This window comes from Delphinapterus leucas, chromosome 1 (genome assembly GCF_059928025.1).
Source record: "Delphinapterus leucas isolate spDelLeu-1000000601 "Yukka" chromosome 1, BTC_Dleu_Yukka2, whole genome shotgun sequence".
NCBI lineage: Eukaryota > Metazoa > Chordata > Mammalia > Artiodactyla > Monodontidae > Delphinapterus > Delphinapterus leucas.
In genome coordinates, this window is record NC_143129.1 from 186,445,792 (window position 1) to 186,459,264 (window position 13,473).

General features: G+C 43.2%; 1 protein-coding gene across 9 annotated transcripts in view; it reads left to right on the top strand.

The window, feature by feature from the left end:
• NPHP4 (nephrocystin 4) overlaps positions 1-13,473 on the top strand; it is a 137,712-nt gene that overhangs the window by 34,929 nt on the left and 89,310 nt on the right. For all 9 annotated transcript variants that reach the window (XR_002648075.2, XM_022598816.2, XM_022598817.2 and 6 more), the window contains 3 exons: positions 8,539-8,675; positions 10,792-10,973; positions 11,679-11,805. Coding sequence is in view for 8 of the 9 variants with exons in the window: in XM_022598816.2 (XP_022454524.2) it covers positions 8,539-8,675; positions 10,792-10,973; positions 11,679-11,805 (446 nt within the window). In the remaining variant the exon portion in view is untranslated. The remainder of the gene's footprint in view (positions 1-8,538; positions 8,676-10,791; positions 10,974-11,678; positions 11,806-13,473) is intronic.

Below are 13,473 nucleotides of genomic sequence, written 5' to 3' on the forward strand. Positions count from 1 at the left end.
ACCCTCCCTCTCCAGAACGTTTTCCTCCTGCAGAACAAGACTCCACACCCATGAAGCACCAGCTCCCCACCCGCCGCCCCCCAGCCCCTGGCAGCCTCCATTCTCCTTTCCATCTCGGAATTTGACTAATTTAAATACCTCATATAAATGGAATTATCCAGAACTTGTCTTTTTGTGACTGGCTTATCTCACGCAGCACAATGTCTACAGCGTTCATCCACGTTGTAACATATGGTAGAATTTCCTTCCTTTTTTAAGGTTGAATGATATTCTGTTGTGTGGATGGACCCCATTTTGTATGTCGGTCCATCTGTGGATGGATAATGGGTTGTTTCCACTTTTTGGCTACTGTGAATAATGATACCTGCACTTTTAATTGGGTCTGATTCATCAACTGACCTGCTTTAAACAATTAAAAAATGATGAAAGGAATACATAAACTTTTTCAGAAGTATCAATCAAACCTAGCGCATATTTGTGATAGGGAAGGTATAGAAAGCCACAAAGAGGGAAATAAAATAATCTGTGATTACTGCCTACAGATATACATGCATAGGCCACCATCAAAAAGTCTATAAATAATAAATGCTGGAGAGGCTGTGCAGAAAAGGGAACCCTCCTACACTGTTGGTGGGAATGTAAATTGATACAGCCGCTGTGGAGGACAGTATGGAGGTTCCTTAAAAAACTAAAAATAGAGTTACCGTATGATCCAGCAATCCCACTACTGGGCATATATCCAGAGAAGATGGAAACTCTATTTCGAAAAGATACATGCACCCCAATGTTCATAGCAGCACTATTTACAATAGCCAAGACATGGAAGCAACCTAAATGTTCATTGACAGGGGAGTGGATAAAGCAGATGTGGCACATATATACAATGGAATATTACTCAGCCATAGAAAAGAATGAAATAATGTCATGTGCAGCAACATGGATGGACCCAGACATTATTATACTACGTGAGGTCAGAGAAAGACAAATACCATATGATATCACTTATCTGTGGAATCTGAAAAAATATACAAAGGAACTTATTTGCAAAACAGAAATAGACTCACAGACTTTGAATACAAACTTATGCTTATGAAAGGGCAAAGTGGGGGAGGGATACATTGGGAATTTGGGATTGACATATACACACTACTATATATAAAATAAACAACAAGGACCTACTGTATAGCACAGGGAACTATATTCAGTATCTTGTAATTATCTATAATGGAAAAGAATCTGAAAAAGAAATATATATATATATCTGAGTCACTTTGCTGTACACCTGAAACATTATATATCAGTCATATTAAAATAAAAAAAAAGAAAAACAAGAACAGAGCAACTACTCCAAAAAAGATATACATGTATACATGTAAATGCGTATATTTTAAATAAAATTGTCATCAAATGGACTAATAATACACAGGTTTTTTTTTTTTTTTTTTTTGCGGTACGCGTGCCTCTCACCACTGTGGCCTCTTCCGTTGCGGAGCACAGGCTCTGGATGCGCAGGCTCAGTGGCCATGGCTCACGGGCCCAGCCGCTCTGCGGCATGTGGGATCCTCCCAGACCGGGGCACGAACCCGTGTCCCCTGCATCGTCAGGCAGACTCTAAACCACTGCACCACCAGGGAAGCCCATAATACACAGTCTTATATGTTGTTTTTTTCACCTACAGTATCATGATTACATTTTGATTATTAAATAACCTTAGAGAATATGATTTGTTTCTCATTTTATCTGAATGAGCCGTAGATTATTTAAATTCTCCTATTATTGAACATCTGGTGGTTTCTTATTTTTGACTCTGTTATAAATAATGTTCTAATGAGTATTCCTGCAAATAAAGTTTGCTTCCATTTTGATATATTGCTAAATAGATTAAAAAGTTGCATTACTGGGGCAGAAGGTGGATATGGACATTTTTAAGGCTCTTGACACACAAAGTTAGAGAAAATTGCCTCTTAGCTGTACTGATTTATAACCTTTCAGCAAGGTAGAGTGTTCCTTTCACCACAGTTGCATCAGCATTGAGTCTTTTTTTTTAAACATCTTTATTGGAGTATAATTGCTTTACAATGTTGTGTTAGTTTCTGCTGTATAGCAAAGTGAATCAGCTATATGCATACGTATATCCCCATATCCCCTCCCGCTTGCGTCTCCCTTCCACCTTCTCTAACCCACCCCTCTAGGTAGTCGCAAAGCACAGAGCTGATCTCCCTGTGCTATGCGGCTGCTTCCCACTAGCTATCTGTTTTACATTTGGTAGTGTATGTATGTCAGTGTTACTCTCTTACTTCGTCTCAGCTTACCCTTCCCCCTCCCCACGTCCGCAAGTCCATTCTCTACGTCTATGTCTTTTTTCCTGTCCTGCCCCTATGTTCATCAGAACCATTTTTTTTTAGATTCCATATATATATGTTAGCATATGGTATTTGTTTTTCTCTTTCTGACTTACTTCACTCTGTATGACAGTCTCTAGGTCCATCCATCTCACTATAAATAACTCAGTTTCTTTTTTTTTATGGCTGAGTAATATTCCACTGTATATATGTGCCACATCTTCTTTATCCATTCATCTGTCGATGGACACTTAGGTTGCTTCCACGCTCTAGCTATTGTAAATAGAGCTGCAATGAGCATTGTGATACATGACTCTTTTTGAATTATGGTTTTCTCAGGGTATATGCCCAGTAGTGGGATTGCTGGGTCGTATGGTAGTTCTACTTTTAGTTTTTTAAGGAACCTCCATAGTGTTCTCCATAGTGGCTGTATCAATTTACATTCCCACCATCAGTGCAAGAGGGTTCCCTTTTCTCCACACTCTCTCTAGCATTTACTGTTTGTAGATTTTTTGATGATGGCCATTCTGATGGGTGTGAGGTGATACCTTGTTGTAGTTTTGATTTGCATTTCTCTAATGATTAGTGATGTTGAGCATCCCTTCATGTGTTTGTTGGCAATCTGTATGTCTTCTTTGGAGAAATGTCTATTTGGGTGTTCTGCCCATTTTTGGATTGGGTTGTTTGTTTTTTTGATATTGAGCTGCATGAGCTGCTTGTATATTTTGGAGATTAATCCTTTGTCAGTTGCTTCGTTTGCAAATATTTTCTCCAGTTCTGAGGGTTGTCTTTTCGTCTTTTTTATGGTTTTCTTTGCTGTGCGAAAGCTTTTAAGTTTCATTAGGTCCCATTTGTTTATTTTTGTTTTTATTTCCATTTCTCTAGGAGGTGGGTCAAAAAGGATATTGCTGTGATTTATGTCATAGAGTGTTCTGCCTATGTTTTCCTCTGAGAGTTTTATAGTGTCTGGCCTTACATTTAGGTCTTTAATCCATTTTGAATTTATTTTTGTGTATGGTGTTAGGGAGTGTTCTAATTTCATTCTTTTACATGTAGGTGTCCAGTTTTCCCAGCACCACTTATTGACGAGGCTGTCTTTTCTCCATTGTATACTCTTGCCTCCTTTATCAAAGATAAGGTGACCATATGTGCGTGGGTTTATCTCTAGGCTTTCTGTCCTGTTCCATTGATCTATATTTCTGTTTCTGTGCCAGTACCACACTGTCTTGACTACTGTAGCTTTGTAATATAGTATGAAGTGCAAGAGCCTGATTACTCCAGCTCCATTTTTCTTTCTCAAGATTGCTTTGGCTATTTGGGGTCTCTTGTGTTTCTATACAAATTGTGAAATTTTTTGTTCTAGTTCTGTGAAAAATGCCATTGGTAGTTTGATAGGGATTGCATTGCATCTCTAGATTGCTTTGGGTAGTATAGTCATTTTCACAATGTTGATTCTTCCAATCTAAGAACATGGTATATCTCTCCATCTGTTTGTATCATCTTTAATTTCTTTCAACAGTGTCTTATAGTTTTTTGCATACAGGTCTTTTGTCTCCTTAGGTAGGTTTATTCCTAGGTATTTTATTCTTTTTGTTGCAGTGGTAAATGGGAGTGTTTCCTTAATTTCTCTTTCAGATTTTTCTTCATTAGTGTATAGGAATGCAAGGGATTTCTGTGTATTAATTTTGTATCCTGCTACTCTACCAGATTCATTGATTAGCTCAAGTAGTTTTCTGGTGGCACCTTTAGGATTTTCTATGTATAGTATCATGTCATCTGCAAACAGTGACAGTTTTACTTCTTTTCCAATTTGGATTCCTTTTATTTCTTTTTCTCCTCTGTCTGCTGTGGCTAAAACTTCCAAAACTATGTTGAATAATAGTGGTGAGGGTGGGCAACCTTGTCTTGTTCCTGATCTTAGAGGAAATGGTTTCAGTTTTTCACCATTGAAAACCATGTTAGCTGTGGGTTTGTCATATATGGGCTTTATTATGTTGAGGTAGGTTCCCTCTATGCCTACTTTCTGGAGAGTTTTTAATCATAAATCGGTGTTGAATTTTGTCAAAAGCTTTTTCTGCATCTATTGAGATTATCATATGGTTTTTATCCTTCAATTTGTTAATATGGTGTATCACATTCATTGATTTGCATATATTGAACAATCCTTGCATCCCTGGGGTAAACCCCACTTGACCGTGGTGTATGATCCTTTTAATGTGCTGTTGGATTCTGTTTGCTAGTATTTTGTTAAGGATTTTTGCATCTCTGTTCATCAGTCATAGTGGCCTGTAGTTTTTTTTTTTTTGTGACATCTTTGTCTGGTTTTGGTATCAGGGTGATGGTGGCCTCATAGAATGAGTTTAGGAGTGTTCCTACCTCTGCTATATTTTGGAAGAGTTTGAGAAGGATGGGTGTTAGCTCTTCTCTAAATGTTTGATAGAATTTGCCTGTGCAGCCATCTGGTCCTGGGCTTTTGTTTGTTGGAAGATTTTTAATCACAGTTTCAATTTCATTACTTGTGATTGGTCTGTTCATATTTTCTATTATTTCCTGGTTCAGTCTTGGCAGGTTGTGCATTTCTAAGAATTTGTCCATTTCTTCCAGGTTGTCCATTTTATTGGCATAGAGTTGCTTGTAGTAATCTCTCATGATCCTTTGTATTTCTGCAGTGTCAGTTGTTACTTCTCCTTTTTCATTCCTAATTCTGTTGATTTGAGTCTTCTCCCTTTTTTTCTTGATGAGTCTGGCTAATGGTTTATCAATTTTGTTTATCTTCTCAAAGAACCAGTGTTTAGTTTTATTGATCTTTGCTATTGTTTCCTTCATTTCTTTTTCATTTATTTCTGATCTGATCTTTATGATTTCTTTCCTTCTGCTAACTTTGGGGTTTTTCTGTTCTTCTTTCCCTAATTGCTTTAGGTGTAAGGTTAGGTTGTTTATTTGAGATTTTTCTTGTTTCCTGAGGTAGGATTGTATTGCTATAAACTTCCCTCTTGAACTGCTTTTGCTGCATCCCACAGGTTTTGGGTCATCATGTTTTCATTGTCATTTGTTTCTAGGTATTTTTTGATTTTCTCTTTGATTTCTTCAGTGATCTCTTGGTTATTTAGTAGCGTATTGTTTAGCCTCCATGTGTTTGTATTTTTTACATTTTTTTCCCTGTGATTGATATCTAGTCTCATAGCGTTGTGGTCAGAAAAGATACTTGATACAATTTCAATTTTCTTAAATTTACCAAGGCTTGATTTGTGACCCAAGATATGGTCTATCCTGGAGAATGTTCCGTGAATACTTGAGAAGAAAGTGTATTCTGTTGTTTTTAGATGGAATGTCCTATAAATATCAATTAAGTCCATCTCGTTTAATGTGTCATTTAAAGCTTGTGTTTTCTTATTAATTTCATTTTGGATCATCTGTCCATTGGTGAAAGTGGGGTGTTAAAGTCCCCTACTATGATTGTGTTACTGTCGATTTCCCCTTTTATGTCTGTTAGCATTTGCCTTATGTATTGATGTGCTCCTATGTTGGGTGCATAAATATTTACAATTGTTATATCTTCTTCTTGGACTGATCCCTTGATCATTATGTAGTGTCCTTCTTTGTCTCTTCTAATAGTCTTTATTTTAAAGTCTGTTTTGTCTGATACGAGACTTGCTACTCCAGCTTTCTTTAGGTTTCCCTTTGAATGGAATATCTTTTTCCATCCCCTCACTTTCAGTCTGTATGTGTCCCTAGGTCTGAAGTGGGTCTCTTGTAGACAGCATATGTATGGGTCTTGTTTTTGTATCCATTCAGCAAGCCTGTATCTTTTGGTGGGAGCATTTAATCCATTTACATTTAAGGTAATTATCAATATGTATGTTCCTATTACCATTATCTTAATTGGTTTGGGCTTGTTTTTGTTGGTCCTTTTCTTCTCTTGTGTTTCCCACTTAGAGAAGTTCCTTTAGCATTTGTTGTAGAGCTGGTTTGGTGGTGCTGAATTCTCTGTTTTTGCTTGTCTGTAAAGCTTTTGATTTCTCTGTTGAATCTGAATGAGATCCTTGCTAGGTATTCTTGGTTGTAGGTTCTTTCCTTTCATCACTTTAAATATATCATGCCACTCCCTTCTGGCTTGCAGAGTTTCTGCTGAGAAATCAGCTGTTAACCTTATGGGAGTTCCCTTGTATGTTATTTGTTGTTTTTCTCTTGTTGCTTTTAATAATTTTCCTTTGTCTTTAATTTTTGTCAGTTTAATTACTCTGTGTCTTGGCGTGTTTCTCTCAGTTTATCCTGTATGGGACTCTCTGTGCTTCCTGGACTTGATTGACTACTTCCTTTCTCATGTTAGGGAAGTTTTCCGTTATAATCTCTTGAAATATTTTCTCAGAACCTTTCTTTTTCTCTTCTTCTTTTGGGACCCCTATAATTCAAATGTTGATGCATTTAATGTTGTCCCAGAGGTCTCTGAGACTGTCCTCAATTCTTTTCATTTTTTTCTCTTTATTCTGCTCCGTGGCAGTAATTTGCACCATTTTATCTTCCTGCTCACGTATCCATTCTTCTGCCTCAGTTAATCTGCTATTGATTCCTTCTAGAGTATTTTTAATTTCAGTAATTGTGTTGTTCATCACTGTTTGCTTACTCTTTAGTTCTTCTAGATCCTTGTTAAATGTTTCATGTATTTTCTCCATTCTGTTTCTGAGATTTTGGGTCGTCTTTACTATTACTACTGTGAATTCTTTTTCAGGTAGGTTGCCTATTTCATCTTCATTTATTTGGTCGTCTAGGTTTTAGCCTTGCTCCTTCGTCTGTAACATATTGTTTTTGTCGTTTTATTTATTTTCTTTCCTTTTTTGATGGGTCGGGCTGTATTCCTGTCTTACTGGTTGTTTGGCCTGAGACGTCCAGCACTGGAGTTTGCAGGCGGTTGAATAGAGCCGGGTCTTGGTGCTGAGATGAGGACCTCCGTGAGGCCTCACTCCAACTGATATTCCCTGGGGTCTGAGGTTCTCTGTTAGTCCATCGGTTTTGGACTCGTAGCTCCCACTACAGGAGCTTGGGCCTGACCTCCGGCCTGGGAACCAAGATCCTGCAATCTTCACGGCATGGTAAAAAAAAAAGAAAGAAAGAAAGAAAAAAGGAGCAGTACAATATCAAAGAATAAAATACAAAATAAAGTTAGAAAGATAAAAAATATATTAGGAAAAATAAAACTGTAATTGAAACAACTGGTCACTAGGGGTTCCTCCTGTCCCCTAGGTGTCTGTGGTCCCTCACCCGTGCCTGGTAGGTGCCCTAGTTGTGAGGAGACGCGAATTCACATCCTCCTAGTACGGCACCTTGACTCCACCCCTCAGCATTGAGTCTTACGTCAGTTTTTTTTAAAGTTTAGAATTGGCTTTCAAAATCGAAGACCTTGCATGTAAATATTTAAATAACCCTAAACATTTAGGAAGAGACAGACAGGACCAGAACCAGAACGATGACACTGATGGGGACGTAAGGGACAGACCCCTGGGGGTGTGTTTGCTGGGGAGCAACTGGCTTTGCCCTCTTCCTCCTGTGTCACCTTTGCTCCAGAGCCCATGGAGAATCCTCTCCAAATGGACGTGATGCTCCCCTCTCGTGGCTGCGGCCGGGCTTCCATGTACCTGCTTGGTGCGGGTGCTGGGCTGGATGCAGCGGCCGCCGCCCCCTTCTGTCCTCATGGAGCTCACGGTCCAGGGGTGCTTCTTGATCGGGGCGGGACTTCCCTCATGGTGCCAGCCCAGCCCGAGTTTCTGCTCGTTGCCGTGCCATGCTCACGCCTATGCCTGTGTGTTTCCACATGGTTCAGGGTAAACCAAATGAAATGAGAAATGACATAGTGGGCTGTGCCCTTGCTGGATAGGAAGTCATGATAAAGGGAAGCCGAGTGCAGGGGATAGATGTCACTCTGCCTCAGGCTGTCTGTGTGCCCTGGATGGCCGGATTAGGGGATTTGTTCCTGGAGATGCTTTCTGGTAGAATTTGGACCGAGAATGAAATTTGTGCTTGTTTGATCTGTTTGGTGTCTGGACTTGGACTGAGGTGGGCTCTGGCTGTGAGTCCTCTCTGAGCGATGCCCATGCCGCCTTCTCTGTGCTTGGCCTGCGGCCTGGACCTCCCGTGGGTGAGAGGACCCTCCGGTGGTTTTGTTTCTGCGGGTCATCCCTCTGAGCCTCTCGTTGTGCAGGGGACACGCTCCGGAAGCCTCGCCTTCAGAAGTCTCTCACGTGGTACCTGGACGATTTGTTCTTCACGATGTATCCCTCCCTGGAGAAGTTTGAGGAGGAGCTTCTGGAACTTGTGATCAGCGATCACTTCCGGGAGGTACAGTCTTGGGTCGGGGAAGTTAGTCTGAACGGTGCAGGTGGAAATGGCAGGCGGAGCTGGGGAGCTCCCGGCCTCTCAAGCCCCCAGGTGGGTGGCCCAGCCCCTGGTGACACCTCTGGTCCTGTCTTTCGTCTCTTTGTGGCTGAAGAGGGACAGTAGCCCATTGTCTTTATTTTTTTAAATTCTTTAAAAATTTTTATTCTTTGGCTGGGTCACGGGGCTTGTGGAATGCGGGATCTTAGTTCCCCGACCAGGGATCGAACTCAGGCCCCCTGCATTGGAAGAGCCGAGTCTTAACCACCGGACCGCCAGGGAAGTCCCACGAGCCCATTGTCTTAACTTTGATATTGACGAGGGTGCTGTTATCCTGAGACATTAATTAGCATTCACTTCGATGTAACTTAATCAGTCCTCATTTAAAAGTAGATTAAATCACCAAATGAGCATAGGAAAACCTGTAAAATAATCCACATTTACAAGGGACATTTTGAGGATGTTTCCAAGGAGACGACTAGGGATCTCAACCACTTTGCCCCATCGAAGCAGTTTACTGTGAGCGGTGCTCCCGCTAACACTGCTCAGTTTTGCCTGTGTGACGCTGTCCTGCAGACTCCGCACCGTGATGCCTCGTCCCCACTGTGGGCCTTTGAACACATGGCCCACTTTCGTGCATGTTCTTCGTCTGGATCTGTGCACGACCCCTCTCAGGTTTCATGTCTCAGTGCAGACCTGTTGCCCTGAGGGGCCGCCCTGCCCAAGCTGCAGGCAGCGTCCCCCTTCCTCCCCGCCGGGCGCGCTCTCCGACGCATCATCCTGCTTCGTTTCTCTGGGTGCTTGGCCCTCTCGGAGAGCACCTGGTTTCCTTACTGTTTACAGGTGGATTGTCGGTCCCTCTCTGGAGTATTTGCACCAGGAGAACAGGGACTTGGTTTGCTTTACCACTGCACCTGATGTGCCTAAAACAGTCGGCACATAGTAGGTCTTTAACGTGTATTTGTGAGAATGAGTGATGCAGTCAGTGGGTGCCCATCCTCGTAGTCTGTGAAGTTAGCAAATTATTGACACACACACACACACACGAATGTGTGTACACGCACGAATAAGGTGGTCTTTTCTTTTGCTCTCTACCCGTTCTTGAAAACGTTGTACTACGTAATGTAGTCTCATGTGAAACAGAAACACGAAGCAGAGAAGAGGACTGAAATACATTTTCTTGGCATAGTTCCTGCTGTTTTCTTATTGCTCAGAAAAGATTGTCTGAGGGTAGAAAGATGTTTAAGAGCATTATTGTTGAATTTTATATATTCCCATAAAGATCACTTTATTATGTGTTTTTACTCTCTTTGTATTTTTGTTCCCATCCAACTGGCAGTTACTCGGTTATCACCTTCGTTTTATTTTCATTACTCAGAGACTAATGGGCTGAATTTACGTCTGTTCAGCATGATTAATGGGCAATGAAGAAAACTCGAAAATTCAGGGATCATTTTGCAACAATCACATAATTTAATAAACAATAATAGCCTGGAGGAATATCCTTGCTCATTTGTTAGGGCGCCTGTATGTTTTTTTTGTTAAGATGAAAACACTTTAATATCCAGGGATCACTTTGGGGCAGACTTATTGCCTAAATATGCCCACTCTTCCTGCGGCCCTGTCCGCCCCAAGTCTCAGGTGTCTGAGCTCGCTGTGTTCAGCCTTGGTCAGCACCTGCCCTTGACTCCGGGACCTCTCACTTCTTGGAGCCCACTTGGAGATCACTTCCTCTCACTGTTGGAGGTGCTAGGGCCCCTTGTTGCTGGTTTGCTGCATCTTGAGAATTGTAGCTCAACCTTGGAAACCCGGAGCGAGAGTTAGCTGATTCAGGCATCTAAGGGATATATTGTTCTACAAGATGATGCTACGTGAGAAATCCCCGAAGTACCTAGAAAGTGGCCTAAGGCCAGTCTGCTCTGATTGGATGGTGCTTCACTAAGCTCCGTCTGGTCTGGAATGTCTGAAACCTCTGTTCTAGTTTCTTCTCTCTGCTGGGGCTCTCTGCTGGGAGCTTTCCTGGCGAGCTCCCTACCCCCTCTGCACCGACCTTATTCTGTGCCGTGTGTGCTTTTCCCAGGCGGGCAGCCCGCTGGACAGCGGTGCCCTGGAGATCTTGGAGCGGCGCCTGTGCGTGGGTGTGCACAACGGGCTGGGCTTCGTGCAGAGGCCACAGGTGGTGGTGCTGGTGCCTGAGCTGGAGGTGGCCTTGACGCACTCTGCCAGCTTCAGCCGGAAAGTTGGCGCCTCTTCGAAGGCCAGGTATTTCCCCTGGGGTCCCAGGTCGCGGTCCGCGTGGAGTTAGGAGGTGCGGGTGGGCACCTGACCAGAGATCAGAGTGAAAGGCAGTTGTTCTTACATGCGAGGTGTGCACTCATCCACCTGGGTTCTTCCCCGGTGCCTTTGATTCCTCTTGCTTAGTCGTCCCCATCAGGAGCAGACCTCAGTGTTGTGAGGTTGGAAAGATCCTGGTTTTTGTGCCACGACGGGTTTTGGAGTTAGCATTACAGATGCTTCCAGCTATGGAGCCCTGGCATGCTTTCCTCCAGATGCGCCCTGTGATCCCTTTCTCACATGACACAGAACCAGAGGGCAGTAAGTTCTGCCGCTCTGTTCAGTCCTGTGCGTCTCAAATCACAATCAGAGACATCGCCTAGGGGTTCCATATGTGAAGCTGGACGGAAGCCGGCCTTGGAGGGGGCACCTCCCTGGAGACCTTCCGCCCTCCTGATACCACTGCTGGTGGTTTGGGAGAGTGTTGATTGCGGCACCTAAGAGAGGCTCTGGTTTGGGAAGTTACCTTGATGGCCAAACACCCAGAAGGGCTCAGTGCCATTGCTTGGGGGACTCACTGTACCAGACCGCAGCAGCAGCGCCCGGTGCCGCGGCACCCGAGCTGATGGCGGGTGGGGTGCCGGGCAGCAGGAGCACCGCCTGACACGCCCCCTCTGTGTGTTCTCGGCGCAGATCTGGAAACCACACTCTGGTCTTGAGAAGCCGCCTCCAGCTCCCTGAGATGGTCTGTCAGCCCGCGTTCACCATCGTCTTTCAGCTGGAGTACGTGTTTAACAGCCCTTCGGGAGCGGACGGCAACGTAAGAACCATCAGCTTGTTTCGCGTGCCGCCTGGCGACGGGCTCTACGCACGCAGGATAAGCATAGTCACCATTCATTTTTCTTCCATTAAAAGCAGTGTGATTATTATTAACAATATGGATAACAAGCGTGCAATGTGATTCTAGAAAACACTTGTTCCAAGTGATAGCTTTGTTCTAATCATTTCCCATCTTTATGGTAATAGTACATACACTCTGCTGGCAGCTGGCATAAACAGTTCAGTAAACAGGCATCATGCATCATAACATCATTAATTCGTAATTATTGAATCAATAATTATTTTGAAAAAATGAGACCATTTTAATGCCTTTTTCAAATGATACTAAGTGTAGTAAAGCTTGAATCTGCACAAGAAATGAATGTTTTCTTAGAGTGGACTTTGTATGTGCCCACATCAGAACCAAGAGTAAGAATCTATAGGATTCAGTTGGAAGAAATGTAACAAAGAGACATCATTTACATCATTGATGCAGATTTTTCGGAAAACCCAAGTCATGCTATTCTTAAGATTCAGATTTTTGTTTGAAAAAGCAAATATCAATTTAACAAGTAAATTAAAAATAAAAATAGGCCAACAAGACACCTTATGTGGTGGTCAGTCTGCCTGCATCACCGTGCAGCTGAGGCAAGAGCAGGGGGCTGGGAGCGGTCTTGGGGGGCCTTTGGAAGGAGAATGGGGTGTCGGCACAGCTGCTGTGTTAGTTCCTGATGTCCTCTGGTAGCAGTGAACTGACCTCTCTGATGTCTGTACCTCATGTAATTCAGAGTCCTAATCAGGTGAGCAGACCCAGAGGCAGGTATTCTGAGTATAGCCGAACGAATGATGTCCGTTGTTCTCACAAAGTTCTTGTTCCCAGCTCTGCTTTTCTTTCTTTGTTACCAGAAATTTCAGCTAAAATGCAACTGTATGCAGATATGCTTGTCAGCCAGGGGCAGGCACTCCGGGCCTGGGGTGGAGCTTTACCGGGAGGGAGGGGCTTCTGGGGCTTCCCCATCCTGGGGGGAAGTTCGCCGGCTCAGGTGCAACATCCCTGGTGCTGCCACTGGGCGTGGGCAGGGGGTCGGTACAGAGGGAGCCCCTGAGGAGCAGAGGGCCTGGCTCTCCACTCATTTACATTTAGATTGTGTCCCCTCGAGAACGTTAATTACAATTCGCTTGTGATTATAAAGGCTGTGTCCTGAAACTTTATGTCTTACCCAACCCTTGATTGTTATTTTTTAACTCTTCACTGAAATGCTTATCCACTGACAGGTGGATCCGCCACGCGCTGTTGCTTGTGGAGCTCTTGGAATGTGGCTTGAAATAGCTCATCAGTTCTTTTTGATGTGGAGGTTTATCTTAACATGGAATATTGGACTCCGTTTTACTGTCATCAAGTGTACTTTCTTCAGTGTAATCTGGAGAGGAAATGTTCCTGTGTCTGAAATGAATTTCCGCACAAATTACTTGCTGCATGGAACAGTGAGGATGGGCTAGCATTCCGGGTGTGAAAGCCAAATCACGCATTCCCACCACAACCAGACTTAGACGTACAGGAGAAAACTAGCCTGAGGCTGTCGATATGGGCTCTCGCTCCTTCCCCGAGGAGTGTCCCAGGAGGGGACGCGGCCCACTGGGCCTCCTGCAAGGTCAGGGCTCGGCCTTG